Below are 19,357 nucleotides of genomic sequence, written 5' to 3' on the forward strand. Positions count from 1 at the left end.
CCCCATGGGATGGGGCTTCGGCTTTCTATCTTGGGTCCCAGCAAGTCTAATGCTGGCCCTGCTTAGCGGCCCCCCTGAAACCTGCTCTCAGCCCCCCAGGGGGCTGGACCCCTAGTTGAGAACCACGTAGGCTTTTTAAAGGCAGGGAGAAAGGTGTACAGTGACATTTGAAGGCAATTGATTCCTTATAAATCAGTATCTAAACTGTTTACACAGAACGGATGAAGGGAAGAATGGTTTATTGTGGCTTCATGGACATAAGGCAACCACAGCTGTACAGAATCTAGAAGCCATGAGAATCTCCAGAGGAGTTGGTCTCTGATAAGCAAACTGAGAAGCTCTTTGACTAGCCTTTGCTGAGAGCTCTCTTTGAGAACCATGGTGAGCGCAGTGTATTTTTAAAAATGCATTTCTAGGACTTTCTGAATGTAGCTTTGGGATAGTGCACACAGGTGAAAAATGACTGTGGTGCGGAAAGGTTGTCTCTGACAAAGCCTTTCTCCAGCTATTCAGAAAGTTGCTAATAGCTTTTAATCTTTTAAATGCTTTTTTTTTTAATGCATTAAAAGGGATTTGAGGGGCCATTGTTGACTCTAGCCTGAAGTACCTGATGTGCTAATTATTGGCAGGTGGAGGGAAGAAAATGGAGACTGGCCCCCTAGTGCAGTGCACACTAATTGGCATGCAATACGCTAACAAGACACAAGGTGGGAGCCCAACTAATTTAGTACCAGTCACTTGTTGTGAAGAAGTACTGCACAATTTCTTCCTTTGAAGCAGGTTGGTAACCTGAATATTTTCTTTCCCATCTCCTAGAACAAATAAAGATGAGACCAGAAATAGGTGGACTTCAGCTGTAAAGTTTTTTGCACGGAACAGAGAAAGGTTTACAATAAATGTTTGTAAGCAATTTAAGTATTGTTCCCGCTTGCAAATCTCACATTTTTAAATTCTGCTCCCCTTAGTAAACCACTCGCTGAGGATTATTTGATTTTAATAGTTTTAATTTTAGGTTGGATTTATTGCCTAGTCCCATCCTCCACTTCATAGCATGAAACAAGCTCTCTTAGGGAGGATGGAAGTTGAGAAGACTTTGACTTGTGTGAGAGCAATTCCAAGGAACTGACTCTTTGCTAAGATTCTTTGCTTGTGGGACCAGCACAATACCTATATTAATTCTCTTCTCCTACTGCAGGCTTGAGGGAGAAGGGAGTCTTAACTGTGCGGTGTACAAAGGGACCTTGGCAGTCCAATGAGTCTGACTGTAAGGGGACTTCCGAATATTGGGTCGGAGGAACTGCAGTGAGTTGGAAGTCAGGGTATTCAACAAACCTTCGGGAACAGCGTTGCTGCTTATGAAGAACCACCCAGGGATCTGTGATAGTGCTTTCCTCTTGAGCTGCTCCTGGCAGCAGGCTGTGAGTAGCCACCTCTATGCAGTACTGGCGAATCTCCAGCATCAAGCCCACTCACTTGTTCCTTTCACTGGTGGTTGCACTTGTGCGCGCTCTCTCTCTCTCTTTCTCTCTGCAAATACTTCTGGAGGGAGGAGAATTGATAATAGAGAAGCTAGTGAAAGTGGATGAAGCTTCTGTATATTGGTATAACACACCAATTCTCATCCTGTTGGGAAGGGAATCGTTATAATGTATGTGTTGGCAATACACAAATTCCCAAGGAAAGGACTGTGAGTAGAGCCTAGAATATCCACATATAATCCAGTAAAGCATATTGATGCTGAATCTAAATTCTGAAAAACATGGTTTTAAAAATTATGTACTGGCTATTTAAATATTTGCAAAATGTGGTTTTTTGACACAGCATTGGCATTTAAATTGAGAACAAAATGAGAGGTTTAGTGCTCTAAAATTCTGCTTCTTGGGGGAAGATACTGATATGATTTTAACATAACCTGATAGAAGAGAACCTGTTTAACAATGATTAGCCTGGTACACATTAAAGTCAATAGTGGCTTATTTTTGTCCTGTGCAAGTGTATTAATTTCACTGATGCTCCCTGTACCACTGCAATGTATCAAAGCACTGAGGCCAGGCTACTATTTCTATACTTCAAAAATATTAAGTTCTGTTAGAGGATGCTCAAATTAGAATTAATGAAACCCTTGTGAAAAGGGAAGGGTTGCATGTCGTGTAGAGAGCATCAGTGTTTTGGTTTTTTTAATCTCTCCTATGTTTTGATTCATGACCACCCTTTTCCTGAGCAAAAAGTAGTGCAGTTTCTCTGTTTGCTTATAAAATTCACTTCAACATTGACTACCTAAGGGAAAATGAAGGTCCCCTCCCAAAGGACACTATCAACTTGAAAATCACTTTCCTGTAGATTTTGAATCTGCTGTTAAATTGTAATGCCTAAGATTAGTGAAATATTTTTTTCTCTCTTGTTTTCAGTTGGCTTATTTTGTGCATCAAACAGCATTGGTGGGCAGTCACTTTCCACTGTCCCGCCCCCGGCCAATTTCTTCCTGGCTGAAAAGATCCTTATAAATATCAAAAAAGAGCAGAAAAACCTTTACACATTTTAAAGGGATTTTTAGGCTATATTTAATTTTATTTATTTTAATGCCAGAAAAGGGAATTTCTTAACATTTTATTGGGCATGTTATAATCAAAGTAAGGTCACTTGTAGTGTAGGTGTTTTCTGCTTTTTTCTACATGTAATTTAAAACTAAAACAAAACTGTATGCACAGATACGGAATGCTCTCCCAAGTCTAATTTCTCAATTCTTCCTGCTGCTAGGAAAGAAGACTCCCACTGGCTTATGACAGAGGTAGGCTTCCTCTCCCTCCCCCCTGCCCTAACCAAATGATCAGATATGGCAGTATGTTGGGGATTGGGGAGGGAAGGAGAAGCCAAAGAGATCCAGAGTGCTATACAGTATTTCACAGAGGGCAGCACTCCCAGGTTTTCCTCCAATGAGAGCTGGAGAGGAAATAAGTTAAGCAAATTACCTCCGGTCTTGGTTCAAGACATAGGGTGCAGTTTTCCTTGCCCTCAGGTACCTGGATTCTCAAGAGGAGAAGATGGAGGGTCTGGGGAGTAGAAGTCTGCTGGAGCCAAATTTTTAAGGCCTACCCAGACCCTCCCCCCTCATCCACCTTCCGAACCAGAGTCAATGCTGCCGCCTCCTGCCTGTGGGGTCAATGTGGCTGCAGCTGTATGTGTTAACTGAAGTAAATGTGAGCACGCTGGGCAGGTTTGCTTCACTGCATGTCAGTTTCTTGACCCCCTCAGTGGCACTCGCACTCCCTTCTCCTGGGGCTGTCTTGGGATTTGAGCGGGGGATAAGGGGCAGGGTTGAGGGATTGTCGTCTCTGTCTGGCAAATGTCTGAGAGACAAGAGGGCTCCTCTCTCTCCACTGATACATATCTTCATTTGCTGCTTCCTCCTTTCGTCAGCAGGTGCACGAGGTGGTTTTTTGGAGAGGCATGACAAAGATTGTGTTTGTACCACCTTAATCTCAACTTTAAGGGTTGCCCTTTTTTAAAAAAAAAAAAAACCTAAACTTAGCTAACGATGTTGGTGTGTAAGGCAGAACAGAGCACAGCTTGTAATTCTGTAGTGGCTGGGCAAGTCCTAACCCAGTAAATATTTAACTGTCAGGAAAGCAAGCAATATTAAATAAGCCATTTTTTATTTTAGCATATCATTTTTATTTATTTATTTTGGCTTTTATTTTATTTATTATTTTATTTTAGCATTTATTTTAGCGTATTTCCCTGGGTCAGGGTGCTTTTACATACTTTAAAAAAGCAGTCTTGGGGGAACAGCTATGTAAAATGAGTATTTTTAGAGTCACTTTTCAATTATAACTCCAGCCCTATTTTTGTGAGAAACTAAGTGTTGGTGCAAATGAACTGTATATTTGCAAAATCTCTTATTTAGTGACAAAGCATGAGGCAGAACAAAGTTTCACTTTATACATGCATCAGGTCATAAAGCAAATTGGCATAAGCAGAATTTTGTAAAATAATTATTTGACCTGTAAACTGAAAACACTTGACAGTGAATAAATATTGGGGGCACTTCATATGCAGTAGGTATGGAATATGGAATGGGACTTAGTTTCTTGACTATAACTATACTCTGAAAGGGGCACACTTTGAAGTTTTACACTGTGTTAAGCTAGTTAGCGGAATATTTATTTTGAGAGAACATTTGAAGTTGTTTACTTTTCATACCTGTTAAGGTATATTACAGCCAAATCTTTATTTCTGTGTTAGTTTGGCTATTTTTAATCTCTTTTAAATTGCAGCAATAACTTGTACAAGTTGAGGTATGTAAAATATAAATACTGTGGTGTGGTACTTTATAGTTTGGGTACCAAACAGTTATTTAAGTTGTGTACACGAAACAATTGTTAATTTATGTTCGTAGTTTGGTTAGAGTGCAACTCCAACTGGAATACTGCAGGAAACGAATAGTTAATTTGGAGATATAGACTGTATTAAAGATGAAACGGCAAAGCCGACACAATTTGAGTTATTCTCCAAAGTAAGAGAAGAATGTCCCAGTTCAGACTGTTGAATGCTTTCAGTACAAACAAGTTGCAGCTGACCTACAGTATTTAGGAACTTCCTCGGCTTTGAAATTCTTTGTCACTTCCTGCTTTGGTGAAGATGTTCTGGAATTCATCATTCTCTAACATCAGACACCAGGAGTCTCACTATAACCAAAGAAACTTGGGGTGCCCATTATCCACAAAATAAATCATTTTGCCATTCATTAATGGCACTATCTTCGGAAACAAGAAGATGGCATTGTGGATCAGAGAAGAGAACATTTTCTTTGAAAGTAAGATCAAATTTTTCTATGCTTACTGCGCTCCATTGTCAGGGTTTTACACATGGGCTTCACTCCTCTTTATTTTAGTTTTCACCTTAAGTTTATTCTTAAATTCTCAGATTTCTTGTGGCTCCCAGATTATATGAAGGTTCACTTGATACTTTAAAATAGCTACTGGAATAGAACAAATGGATGTGGGTTTAAGTTGTTTGGGGGTTTGTGATTAAAAACAACAAAAATGTATACAGCACCACAGGTCATCCAGAACTGCACTATTCCTCAGATGTACTATGTAAGGACAAGTTTAATTGTTTCAAAATATTTATTTTGTATATAGTTTACTGTGTGTCTGTTGGATTCTTGTAGAAGACAGTAAATACATGCTTCAGAAAAGGAAGAAAATGTTAGTGTTAGCAATCAAATATAACCAGGTTAGCTTGTGTGAAGCAGACTTAACCATTTTTTGGTTTTCTTTCTTTTTAATTGATTTTTATTCCTTTCTTTTAATATTATAAATCTTTTAATTGCAGGACTCTTTTGGTGATTTGCCACCCAGACAATTGCCTGTTGCCCTGATTTCAGGCAGTGCCTAAAGAAGCCCTATCCCCAGTTATCCCAGTTTAAGTCCATCTTTCTTGCAGCACCCTACCGCATTGTGGGACATTTTCTAAACCAAAATGACTGTTGGGTGAACCAGTAAGGCAATACCAAACAAGTTAATTTTTCAAATAAAGAATGTGTGTGAAATGAAGTGATTCTGTGTGTAGAATGAGTTTAGCTTGTCTTTATTTGCTCATGTGCAATAATTGTCTTTAATGGAAACTTTTACCTTAATTGCACAACTTGTCATGACTGGTCAAATCTGTGGCTATAGTACCAAACTCTGACACTGCGTCTGTAATACAGCATTTACCTGAGGAAAGCTGTCAACAGATTAGTAATTCAGCATATTATTTTAGGAAAAGCCAATGGAAAAGGAACCCTATTTTGTTGTATTATCATCTATGCACCTTTAGCTACAGTGCCAACATTATGACTTGTAAAGGTTTCTAAACTAGGTGAATAGCAATATCTGTGGCTAGTGAGGTAAATAGCTTGTAGATTTGGAACGTGGCCTTTCTGGGCAAGGAACAGAGGTCTGTGGTGGGCTTGTGTAAAGATGCTTTTGTTGCAACTGTCCTTGTATAGAGTAGTAGGACCTGCAGCTGGGAGGGTTTTGCCAATATCTTTAGCTTCACAAAAACAAATATTCACTCAAAATAACATTTAAAAAAATAAACTTCTACTTCTTCCTATTTTCATAGTTAGCTTATTTCCTCAGGCATGGTTTTGTCTCCAGTACTGTAGATTAATAATCTTCAGAGGACCAGGACTTTCCTAGAAGTATTTCCTGTACATGCTTATCTGTCTTTATCAAATTAGTTTTTATTAGTTCTTTTTTAAATTTTGCTCTGAATGATAGGAAATTGTCCATAGTAATAAAGCTTTTTGCTAGAAAAATCTCAATGAAGCATTGTTGGCGGGTTAAAGTGCCTTTTGTATGTTTTAGCCAATGGCATCCTTTAGGACATCTGCATGTAGCCCCAAATTCCAGAGGTCACTATCTTTGTGTTAGTTTTGGCTAGCCACTACTTTAGCTAAATTTAATATTCAGTAGTAAGTGCAACTAGAATCCTTTTGTCTGCACACTGCCTGGTTCTGCAGAAGGGATACTGCTCCATCTAATATCAGCTCCAAGACTGACATGATATTTCACTGGAATCATTGGTTGGAAGGGCCTACATAAGTGAGGTATTAACTTTTAATCAACAGTTTGTACTATTGTACTAAACCCAGACCCCTTGTTTTCTTGAACATCTTCAGTGAGATGGGAGCAGTCATTCTCTTAACTATGCTATTAACTTGTTCTCCATCCAGCTAAACTAAGCTCAGTTTTTGAATAGATGTCTTTTAGTCCCCCTAAAATATATTTATGTAGGGGATGGGGATCAACTCCAGAATCCACTACAGACCCATTATGTAACTTTTGATTCAGTCTTAATGATCCAAATTGTGAATGTGGTTTCTGTATTCTAACCCAGAATTGATGGGTGTGAAAATCTTGACTGTTGACTGGCTGCCTCTGCCTTGACTGATGGGTTTAAGGAGAAGTCATAATTTTGGATTAGTGTAACTAGACCACAGAAACAAATTATCTTCTTTGGGGAGAGGAGTAGGCTTCAGATGCTGCTCTCAGGAAAATCAGTTCTCAGCTCCACTGTTGAACAGCTCACTGTGTAATCAAGGACTATAAAAACATTCTCTATTTTATAGAGGAGGAGAACATGCTAGCTAATGGGATGTAGTACTGTTGAAGGGGCTTGTATGTGCTACAGAAAACACTGTGGTAAAAAACGTGGTTTTAAAATTTTCAGTTAGCATGTTGTTTGCCTCCATTGTAGATGGGACATAATGTGGTGTTTTTATAATTGTTCTGCTGTCTTTCACAACACCTTATACTTCGATGGCTACTGGACAGTGGAAGATGCTGTCAAACCAAACCCACAGCCCAGCATATTAGAGAAATGGGGATGGGAGTCCACGACTTAAAACTCAAGATATTGGTAGTGTGATGGGCTAATTAACCTGGAGTACAGTGACTTCCCAGCCTTTGCTGGAGATCAGTATGTCACTCTTCATCTCTGTGAGATAAGTGAACAAGTTCCCAGAACATTTCCTGCTGGACTTTCCGTGGATTGGCATCAGCTGTAGCCTTGCATGAAGCTTGCCTATCCCATCTTTCTAAACAGTGTAAATGCCATGGTGATTGAGCAAATGAAAAGCAGGTTAGTGGCCAGTTTGAGAGAGTAGAAAGAGTTGCTGCCTCTGAATAAACAGATGGGCTAAAGCTCAACACAGAATGCTTGGACTTAAGAACCCCCATAGAAATGGGGAAGGATTCCTGAACTGTTCATGTGGTTATGCAAATTCCATTTGTGGATGAGTAGCTGGCTTTCTGCCTAGACTTTCTGTTTGGAATTGAACTCTTGCATTAAGCACCAACTTCTTAAAATCGCTAAATCCATTAAAGCTGGGTTGATCTGTTAGGCCTCCAGTAACTTACACTTTTCTTGGCAACATGTTAAGTTTCTGTGGCATGTGCTGAATTACACCACTATCCCTGATATCCCAGTTGTAGTGACTTATCTCCTCCTCCACGCTGCACTTGCTGTGGAGAAAATGTGGGTTTGAAAGTTTGCATTGCTGTGATGCTGGCACTGGTAAACGGGCAACTTACTCTGGATAAAAAAGGGATCCTGTCTGGCTTCCTTTTTATCCAGTCCTTTATAGATCCTAATGTTTAATACTGCCAAGAACCTCCAGATTTTCTAATTACATGGAAATCTGATGTGGACTTCAGACATAAGGAATAGATTTTTATTAGTTGCAGATGGTAGCTGAAGATAAAAAGGCATAATCTTTGTGGTTTTCTTCTGCTCCTGTACAAAACAAAATTATTCTATTTTAGACATGTGACCTCTGAAGCAGCCCCTTATATTAAATACTGGAAGCATCACTTGGTTAGATTCAAGGAGATGTGGATTTGGTACAGGATGTTAACTGTATCGGCAAGTGAATTATGATGTCCAGTCCCCCTGTTAATTATTCTGAGATGTATATATTAATTATTTTAAGAAGGATAGCATATGTATATTACCATGTAATTACCAACAATATGTACTCTCTGAAAATTCATTTCTAGTGGTTGCAGGACTTCGGATAATCCACTTGGCAGTTTGTGTTTGCTTAATCACCTTGTTTCTGAGCCAAAACATCCTGTTCGAATACTGGGCATGGACCTTCCATCTGTGTACGTGACCTCACCATGGCACCTGGGGAACACATTGCCATTAGATCAGCCTTTTTAAAAGATTTTGTTTACTTTATGCATTTTAACATTTTAACAAGGCTGATCTGTTCCTTTGATGCATGTTCATTATGCAGAGTGAAGTACTGACCATTTTTATTCAACTTGGTGTGTAACCTCTGGTGTGATTTATTTTCATGCTGTATCTCTGCATTTTCCTGCTGGGAAATTGATCCAAAAGTGTGTCCATTTCAAAGTAGAACCGTGTACCTTTTAAGTGTAGAATTTTCCCTTTTGTCATTCCTCCAGTTCCAGAGACAATATAGACATAGTGTAACTGGGTGAAGCCCCGATTTTTAGCTTGTGCACAGAAGTCTGTTTTGCTCTTTCTGTAAAACATTGGGGAATATTATGTCACCATTACCTGAAATAAATCTGGATTTGGGCAAAATTTGGCAATTTGGGGTCCTATGTTGGATCATATTAAAGAAGTTCTGTATTAAAATCACAAATGAGTTTGATTCCCCATAGTCTAAATTCCAGGGTATTATTAATTAAGAGGTCTCTTGGTTTTTGGTACTGTTTCTCTCCCTCTGTGTGTGAAACTTGCAAGCTGCTAATTGTGTTAGTACATTCTAAGACAGAGTCTGTTCTCAAAGCAATTCATGGAGAGAGAGACTCAAAGCAATACTCTAACAACAGAAACAGCACCCAGAGACTCCCCGCCTTTTCTTGTATTAACAATTGTGATTTAAATAGAGATAGAGGGTGTATGTGGATGGATGCTTGGTGTGGATAATAACTGAATGATCAGAGAGGTGCCAGCCTAAGAATCCAGTGTCCATCAGCTGAAGAAGGCGTCAAGTGAAAATAACCAGAGGACCCCCGGAGGGCAGACTGGAATCCACCCAACAGCCTCAAGAATGGGAGAACCAAAGAACAAGATAACATCTGGCAGCACGGAGCCGTCAGGAGTGTGCCATCTGCTGATTGATTCAGCAACAGCATGATGAAGCAATTCCCATAGACTGGCATACGAAGAAATTCCTATAAAAATAGACTCTAGAAAGTGAGAACTTTGGGGTCTGATTCTGAAAACCAACTTCCAGGAGCATCAGATGAGCATCTGACAAGGCCCTGCTCCCTCCTCATGTCCAAGCCACCTGGCCAGTGGCTTGGCATGAGCAACTCTAAGGCTGGTAACTATGATAACAACCTTGCAGAACCTGTGTGTGTTTGTATGAATGAATGTGTGAATAAATATGAGATTGAATGGAATGTTATAACTATAACTATAACTGCTTACTATGATTCTTTCTGTATTCACAATAAATGTATTTTGCCTTTTTCCCTTTAATAAGATCCTGCTGGTTTTTAATTTATTGGTATAACAAAACATTGGGGAATATTATGTCACCATTACCTGAAATAAATCTGGATTTGGGCAAAATTTGGCAATTTGGGGTCCAGGTAAGCATCCATTGTTCCACTAGCATCCGCTAAATACATGTGGTTTGGATATACCCACAATTAGGGCAAGTGAAATTCAGGTAGGAAAAATGGGCAAAATGAAAATGTTCAACATTTTGTGAAATTGTCAGCAAAATTCAGCCACACATTCTAGTCACCATCCTAGCAACTATTATTTTTGGGTGAATGGGGTGACAAGTCAGAAGGTAGGTAATCCCCACCCTCCTGCCTGCCTTTGAGTTAAGTTTATCTTAAAAATTTAAGAAGGGAGGGGGGAAATCTCACTTCTGACAAGCAAGTACCTCATAAGGAAAGTCATAGGTTGCCCTCGCTGGTGCTGTTCTCACAGGAAAATGGAAACCACAATGTTGACAAAGGGTGGACACAGAAAACGTCATTGTGTATATTCTGAAAAATACTGAAGATTGGTGTGGTTAGAAGAAAAGCATATGTTATAAACTGGTGCTTTCTTGGTATGGAGGGTCTTCAGTTTGGTGTGTAGTATCCATTTAAAACGTCCAGTTCAGAAACGGCTAATAAATACATGGAATCTGGCAAGATGCTAACTTTTCTTTTCGTTTTCAAAGAAAACAAGCAGAAAAACAAATCCCTCTGACCTCCGGTTGAAATCTTACAGCATTCTTTAAAATATCCATCGCAGCAATAATTATTATGCACAAAATTGAAGAGAATGTAAATTCTTTTATCTTTTTATCTAAAAGATCCTAAATCTCATACACAAACAAGTAAATGTAGCTGTCACAAATTGCTGAGAGCCATTGGCCTCAATAGTATTGAGGTGGATACTTTTAAACAAATACATTTTGTTGCCATGGTTGTCAAGCAAGTGGATTTTTCAGTTTGAAGCTGCAAGGAATATTACCTCTGCAACTTGTCATGTCATCTGGACCCGTTTATTTAATAACGGGGTGTCCATCTACATTAGATCATGGAATTGTCAAGTGTGCACAATACCCAGGTGTTTGAAGGAATGCCTGCAATCGTTTCCAGATTCGTAGACTAGAAGTGGACAGGAAATGTTGGTACAAGCCCACCGTATATGATACTGTTTGCCTTTTGGTACACACATTCTCCAGCATCTGTTGATGTACTGGGGGGGGGGGGTCACCTTTGTACTTGTGGTTACCATTTAGTAGTGACATTATACTGGCATATGTAGCATATTTAAGCAGCCCAAATATATTTTCACATGAAATGAAACAATTTGTGAAGAGTCAAACTGGAGTTGAGCACGCTGCTCTGATTTCCAAACAATCACGATTGCCCTTTTTTAAGGGGAGACTTCTTGTGAGAACCCTGTACAGTCTCCTATAAAGCTTCTAGGGATCATCTAAAGAGAAATGGTTGCATTCGAAAGGCCAAAGCTTCTGTTGTTTTAAAAAAAAAAAAAATCTCTTCAAGGGTAGAAAACTCTGAAAATAATAAAACACAGGGAAATCCAGAAGTTCTCAAGCAGTTTCTCTTTTACTTCCTTAAAGGAGAGAAACTCGTTTCCTAAGAATTAGTAGTACTCTAGCTCTGAGTTAAGTGTTTACTTCACCAGTAACATCATTGGTCTCAGCTTGTACCATTGTACTGGTTTGACCTGAAGAGCCCATTTGATTTTTAATGTGAAATCCTTCTGAGCCTCAGGTAGGGAGGCTCTCAAAAGACAGTTTTAAAAAGTGTAATGGCCTTTAGCTTCTTTCAGTATTCTGACAAGTAGGAGACAAGATGTGAAATCTTAACACTATTGAAGTCAATGGGAATGTTTACTATTGACTTCATTACGGTCAGGATTTCACTCTACGATCCTCAAGGGCTGTTGTCCAAACTCTCTCAAGTTTATCGAATATGCAGTTTACTTTGACTTTGCTCACCTGGTTTTCTCATCCTAGTTTTGCTGGTCTTTCACTGTGGGTATTTTGTTTACACCTTTAGAGTAACAGGGTTCAGGAGCTCCCAGCTTTGGGGAAAATTTTCTGAGACAGTAGAAATCAGTCTCCCATTTTCCTCCTCTTTTTCTCCCAAACACACGTACCATTCAAATCTGTTAGATATAACCCGCTGCGTGACCATGTGTTTTCTCACCACTGGCAAGTGGCAGGAGGGAGTGGTGTGGTCTTCTAACATCCCCCAGGTTTGCTAGCAGGAAATTGCTGCTAATTTTCAGTTTGGAAGAGCAGCCAGTTTGGTTTGCTGTCATTCTAAAACACCTGAATTCCAGAATATTTACAAGAATTATAACATTTGTGAGCATTCTGTCAGTGTCAGGGGATGAAAAACTGTAGCCCTTTAGAGCTTTAGGGGGAATAGGAAACACTTCCATTGTCAGAATGCAACATCACTTCCTCTGCTTCCCATGGTGACTAGATCGCAGTGCTGCCGCTGTCTGGAACTCCTCTTGTGTGGAGCACCAGGGTGGTGGGAGGAGCATAAAGTGGTGTGACTGTGAGGTTAGTGATAGGGTAGTTTCAGGCCTGCTGTTATTGTCCAGGGACTTCGTTATAAAAATATTAAAAAATTAAGTTTGAAAGCACTTGCTGCTGGTCGTGTGTGAGGGAGTGGAGAATAGGAAGAGGCCACTGCTGCTGAGGTATCCTTGCAGGAAGTAGAGGGAAGGAATCCTTGATACCTTTTTCTTCGTCCAATGGTGGTACCAAAAATAAATATTTGATTTCCCTATAACAGCTTCTAGTTAAACTCCAAGGCATTAGGACCCTCTGCGCTATGAAATGCTTAAGTAATGACATTTAATGTAGTGGGGGAACTGTGAGTTGTAAACATTGTCTGGCCCTGACTCTGGACAGAATCAAAATCATGTTATAACCAGGTTTAAAAAAAAAATGCTTCACGCCTGATGTTTATAGACCATTTGTCTCTTATGAAATGCTTTGTCTACGCTATGAAGCCTAGTTGCCTAATATACTTAGGGATATAACTTTGGAATAACATGGCTGTAAAAGAACAACCCTGAGAGAATTACCTCATTATATTAGATCTAGTCATTTTTATAGTCTTGCTTTTTTTCACCAGCAAATTAAGTGTGTAGCATAGTGGGATCCTGCTATTGGTTGGGATGTTTTCAACACTACCTGACTACAAATAAGTAGACTTTCAACTGTTTTTGAGATAAGCATATTGTAAGATTTGACATGATTTTTAAGGGTGTAAGACTAGAGCATTCTCTTCCCATCACTGCTCTGATCACAACTTTTGAGTACAATGTGACTTGGAGAAAGGTTTCACTGGAAACCTTTGTGGGCAAGGAAGGGTGTATGGAAGTAATAGGCACCCATTAAATTCTGGAGAGAAAATTGTTCAAAGTGAAGACTTTAAAGGTTGTTTAGTACTCCTTTTAAGGTGCGCTTTCTTTTAAAAAAAAAAATGTCTTAGACATACAGATAAAACACAGCACCACTGGACAAGTGACCCATTTTTAATGTTTCGCTGTTAAATGTTAATCCTGTTAAAATTACTTGTTTTTGTTTTGTTTTTTTTAAGTGGTTGACTTCCTTCTCCTTAACTGTAATTACTCCAATAGCCACAGGGAAAATAGTCTCCTCTTGCCCAGATCACTGCCTCAGCTCTTTGAACTGGGCTTGTTGTGGGCATATAGGCAGTGGAACACAGATGTAGTGCCTTGTTAACTGTGCAATTGTAATGTTTACTTTAGTCTTCTAGTAGCAAAACTATGTGTTCCACTCCAAATTAGAAAGAATGTCCATATATTAGAACAGTCACACCGTAGTCCAAGTCAGGAAGCATACTAAAATGTTAGAGGATAGTCAATGCAGCACAAAACAAGTGGGAATACATGCATTTAGTCTCAAACACTGGTGGGTTGGTTTTTTTTTTAAGGATTGTAGCGCTGTTGCCAAACTGGGAGCTGAAGTTTGGGTAGTATATCTTCAAACCTGGAGGGTATTTGAAAGAGTGACAAGCTAGGCTGATATTCCATTACAAGCTACATAATATTCTGTATTTTATCTCTGCTTTAGAAGAATCTTTGAAAACCAGATGGTGCAGCAAAATTAACTCCCTAGTTTTTTGTTTCACTCTTTTGGCTTTCACACTTAGGTTTCTCTGATCCTCGGATTAATGGATCTAATTTTAGAATTCAGTTTCTTTGAAACAATTCTTAAACAGAAAAGAAGTTTAGCCAGTATTATAGTCTGTCTTTCAGGAGCAGCCCTGTAAGGAGACTATCATTCAATCTTCCAGATCTCCCCTTTCTCCAAGGAGACATAACCTGTGCCAGCTCTATATTTGATTCAAGGTATATCTCCCTGGTGCAGCTGCACTGCCCAGTGCATTGGTGGGCCAGAGCCACCTTTCTAGGAATGGAGATAGTGGTTCTGCAGAGCCTGCTTCTTTCCCTACCCCCATCGACCTGGGAAGCCAGAACAGGAAAGTAAAGCATCAACTTACACCCCTGCACAAATATGCAGGGCAGGCCACCATCTGTTTGTATATAAGGAAGTTGTAAATATTCGCACATCAAGATATGCCATGCCACTGTTGATCTTTCATGAGGTCATACCTTAATTGTCCCCCTTTTTAGTGAAAACAATTACCCATCAAATTTAAGGGCCTTTCTACACTATGAACAGAAGAGTTCGGGATAGGGTACAACACAGTTGTCAGTTGACCTAGTTACAACAAAGTTAAAATGTGTAGTTCCTGTTTTGTGCTATCCAAGTCTCTAGCAAGGCTTGGGAATATGATTAGAGTCCTGTGTATGCTACAAAATAAAGCAATGTTATAAATGGGTCACCCTGGCATTTTCACTTGTCCTGCATAGAGACTGCTGTAGTTTAAAATAAAATGTATTTTTCTGTTCTAAACACCTTTCATTTCTCATAACTTTGTCATCTTTTGGACTGAACTCTCCCAGGCTTCTTAAAAGAAGCTTGTGCAATATTTTTGAGTTATGCGAACATCAAGGGGAAAATAATTTTACCTTATGTTCTGATTACACACTTTGAGCTTGGATTACTCAAAAATGGCTGAAGCTGGAATCTTCAGACTTGTCTGTCTGTAAGGAAAATTATTCATTCATAAATCAGGTCACTACTTTAAAGTTATAAATATTTTTAGAGCTGGAATTTTCACAAGTGTTAAACATGGCAGGAAAAAAAATGCTAAGGCAGTTCTGTAGAAGCATTGTTGTTTTCAGAAAAAAAAAATGGGGAAATTTAAATCCAAAGAAATGTGTGTAACTTTAAGGGTGAGTAAGCATGAAAACCCCAATTCACTAAAGCCCTTAAACATGTTTTTAATTATAAGCATGTTCTTAAGTCTCATTGATTTCATGCTTAAAATTAAACATGTGCTTAAGGGCTTTCTTGAATTGTGACTTTAAAAGTTACATGTACTGTATATTATATAATAAAGACAAACCTAAGTAGTAATACATTCTATTCTACATTTAATAAGAAAAACAGGAATAAGAAATGCTACATGTGATATGTGTGGCCAACACTGTGGTAGAAACTTTTGGGAATTTCCTGACTTGAGAACTTCAATGTTAACATTATGCTAATTCCAGTTTCTTTTGCATTTAACTATATGTGGTACTTGGAAATACATTGATCTTGTTTACACTGCAATTTGTAATCACGTCCGTGAACACGTACTAAAACGCTATTATAAATTGTATCGTAGACCAGCCCATTGATAGGTGCAGATTGCTGCTTACAGAAGTGTCAAGTAGTTAGAACTTTTAGGATTAACATGATATAATGTGAACATTATTCAGCATAAACAGCTAGCACAAAGTGCAATTTGGAGTCACTAAAGAGATTATACCTGCTTTCAACTTTGAACCTCTTTGTAATTTGGGACAATTCACTGATAATGATTCTGTGTAATTTCTGACTGATTTTAGCAGTGTGTTCGTGAGCTATTATGAAATTGCTGAATTACTAATTAATGGTAGCTACAGAATTTTCTTTAAAAAAACATAGCATTGAACTGGGATGGCAAGGGGGCAGAGATCTTCAGTCAGTTCAGCGTGCCTCAATTCTGAGAAGCAGGATGTTGAATATGAGTAATGATACAACAGGCCAATAATATGCAGAATAACCCTCTGATGACTCATCTAGTACAATGCAGTATATTTGTCAAGGAGACTGAATCATACATGGGGGGAAGCCACTTTTCAGGCAGCCAGCTGGTACTCAGGTCAGCAAAAGACGATCCATTTTATCAGAAGGTTTATAGTGGTAATAATGGTAAGACAGAGCACCCTGGGTATAAAATGTAGAAGAAATGGCATCTCCCAGCAGGTATATGTATTCTCTTGATACCTATGATTTCATTTTTACATTTCCTTTTTCTCTGCCTCCCCTTTCTTCCTCTGGTTCTCTTTAATTCTGTACATGATCTGTAAGTAAATACTGTGTGACTTCTTCTAAGGAACATATATTTTTTCATTTATGCTTAATATGTCAGTTTTCATAAGTAATATCAATCTTTTAATCTTCATCCTTTCATAAAATTCTGAGAGGAAAATAGATGCTGCCTAGGAAACAACTTGTCTAGGTGGGTGCCCCCTCTTCATGGGCAGTAATTGATGTGAGGGGTTAGGAAGAGAAGGAAGGTGGATTGAATTGTGCATGCTATACTATGTTTATATAACTTAGGAGCATAATTTTTATGATTTATTTACCTGGAAAATACTTAAATTGTGAATGTGTTCATGGTATATATCCTTTTTTATTTTTTGTGAATTAGAATGAGCTTGTGCTGAATTACTGAAATAGCCTTCGTGTATCTGCAAAATATTCTTACAGATTAGTCTGTTATATTGTAATATATGTACTAAAGTGAAGATTTCTGATTGAAATAAAAGATGCATTCTGCATTCACCAAATGAAGCCGAATGAAAAAAATATATTTTACATGCACTAAAAGTATTGTCTGAATTGCTGATTTGTACGTTTCAAACCTGTGTATATACCACATTTATCAATCATCTAAAATTTGTAATGTATCAAATGTTTAAGGAGTAATGGCTATAGTTGGAGACAGACGTGTTTTTGTGTAAGCTTCCCCATGCCGGTTCACTAATATGGCTGCATCAGGACCAGAAGCTCTAGCCTCTGAAACTGAAAATTGTTGGGAATAAGGAGATGACTTGATGTCTGGCGTACTGAATTTCTGTTCGTTTGCGGTTGTGATACCTATGTACAGGATCACAAGAAAAATCTCATTTGTAAAAGACAAGGATCCAGTAGAAATGGCACAGGACTGGGAGTCAGGAGGTTAGGGTTTTCTGCCCAGCTCTTCCATTGACTTGCTCTATGATCTTGGGCAAGTTGCATTTTTTTTCTCTGTACCTCCATTTCCTTATCTGTAAAACGGGGCCGTCTTGAGATGAAACCCCCCATAAGTGTGTGTTAGCATTATTTATTATTTTTGCTGATAATTACTCATTCAAACCATGTCATTGCTTGCTTTAGTTTAAGCAGAATAAATATAATGGGATTTTTATGATCGGTGTGTAGCAAAGGATGAAAGTAGGTAAGGCTGGTTTAAAAATATTGTAATTCATGATGCAATTCTTGAATTGCCTGTTTATTTGGCTGGACATACTAAACGAGCACTCTTCATTTATCTTGCATATGCTATGAAACAAATGCCATCTGTCGTGCAATAACATGCTAATTACAACAGGGGATAATAGTAATGAGCAACAGAAATCTGTGGGGAATTTTGTTGAAATCTACAAGGATTTTCTGCCCAAATCAGCAGTGGTCTTGTGTAAAATCTGGGATATCTTAGTTTAGATTTTTCTCTTCTACTCTGCTTGTCATTGCCCTTGCATTTTAATATGAGACAGGGTGCATCATTCAAAAACTATTAGTTTAAACTGAATTTCTTTTGCTGCTTCTTGAATGTGTGTCCCAGAGTTTATGTACAACTGAAATGATTAATTGAATAATTAGTCTGTTTAAATGTAACAATTTGGTATTTTAAGACAAGTCTCTACGCAAATAAATAATCTAATAATCCATTATTACTGCCACAACAAACACTGAACGAAGTTTCAATGAGAATCTCTCTAAAACAGCTTTGAACAGTAGTTTGACTGGTATTATAAAATTGTAACTATGCTTTAAAACTGACCTTACAATGCAGCTAAAATTTCCATATGGTTTTCTAGATCATCATTGAAGCAAACAATGAGCATCACAAATTTAGTAAACGGAAACTTACCATATGTACTCGTTCATAAGCTGAATTTTTTTTAGTAAAAAAAGGGAAGCATCAGAGAAGGGGGTCGGCTTATGAACGGGTATAGAGCGGGAGAGGTGGGACACAGCCCTTCCCCGCAACGGAGGGGGCAAGGAGAGGTACCACAGCCAACAGAGCCAGAAGGGAAGAGGCAGGGCCAGAGTCTCTCCGCTTCTGGCCACGCTGCTCTCCCCTGACACCCAGCTTCTCCTCCCCCCCCCCCCCCCCCCCCCCGAAAAAAAAAATTTCCTCACCAGTTGCTGTCCTGGCCCATCAGGTTTACTTAGGTTTACCTCCGTGCCTGCGGACGCTCGAGGTAAACAAACCATCTTAGCCCACCAGCAGCTTATCCTGATGGCCTGGGAGACAGAGTTTGCTGACTCCTGAATTATAGGGTCGGCTTATGAATGGGTCATAAAAATTTTCCAATTTTACTTATCCATCTTGGGGGGCTTAGCTTATAAACAAACTGGCTTATGATCGAGTATATATGGTACTTGAATTTCCTCAAACTTCATTTTATTCTCTGTTTTGTGTTACTCTAAACTGACAATGTGTGAGAGGAGAAATATCGCATTCAAAAAGAGTCTCTTAATTGAGTTTAAAAACGTAAATGAACACTTCATTTGCCACCATCCATGCCAATATACCTTTCACTGATGTTCACAGCTTTGTCCTTCTTACTCACCTACTCACAACGCTGCTACTAGGCCTTCTTCAGAGCTGCTTCTCTCCAGTCAGACACTCAAGCACTGCAGCTAGGGAGACCAGGTGACTGGTTTTTGATCAGAATACCTGGTTGAAAAGGGACCCTGGAGGCTCCGGTCAGCTCTGGCGACGGGACTGTTAAAAATCCAGTTGGCAGGGCTAAGGCAGGCTAGTCCCTACCTGTCCTGGCTGACGCCACACTGCGCCCCGGAAACAGCCAGCAGGTCCAGCTCCTAGGCCAGGGGAGGCACGGGGTTCTGCGCGCTGCCCTTGCCCCAAGCACCGGC

The 19,357-nt window shown here is 39.1% G+C and overlaps 1 protein-coding gene across 3 annotated transcripts in view; it reads left to right on the forward strand.

Annotated features, from left to right (window-relative positions):
• The window catches only part of SPRED2 (sprouty related EVH1 domain containing 2), an 85,000-nt gene that overhangs the window by 22,297 nt on the left and 43,346 nt on the right, over positions 1–19,357 (forward strand). The window contains exon 1 of one of the 3 annotated variants that reach the window (XM_048842708.2): positions 16,289–16,411. The exons of the other annotated variants lie outside the window; for them this stretch is intronic. Coding sequence (XP_048698665.1) covers positions 16,395–16,411 — 17 coding nt within the window. The 5' untranslated portion in view covers positions 16,289–16,394. Of the gene's footprint in view, positions 1–16,288; positions 16,412–19,357 lie in introns of those variants that run through there. 3 annotated transcript variants of the gene reach the window in all.

The sequence above is a fragment of the Caretta caretta genome, chromosome 3 (assembly GCF_965140235.1).
Source record: "Caretta caretta isolate rCarCar2 chromosome 3, rCarCar1.hap1, whole genome shotgun sequence".
NCBI classification, from domain to species: domain Eukaryota; kingdom Metazoa; phylum Chordata; order Testudines; family Cheloniidae; genus Caretta; species Caretta caretta.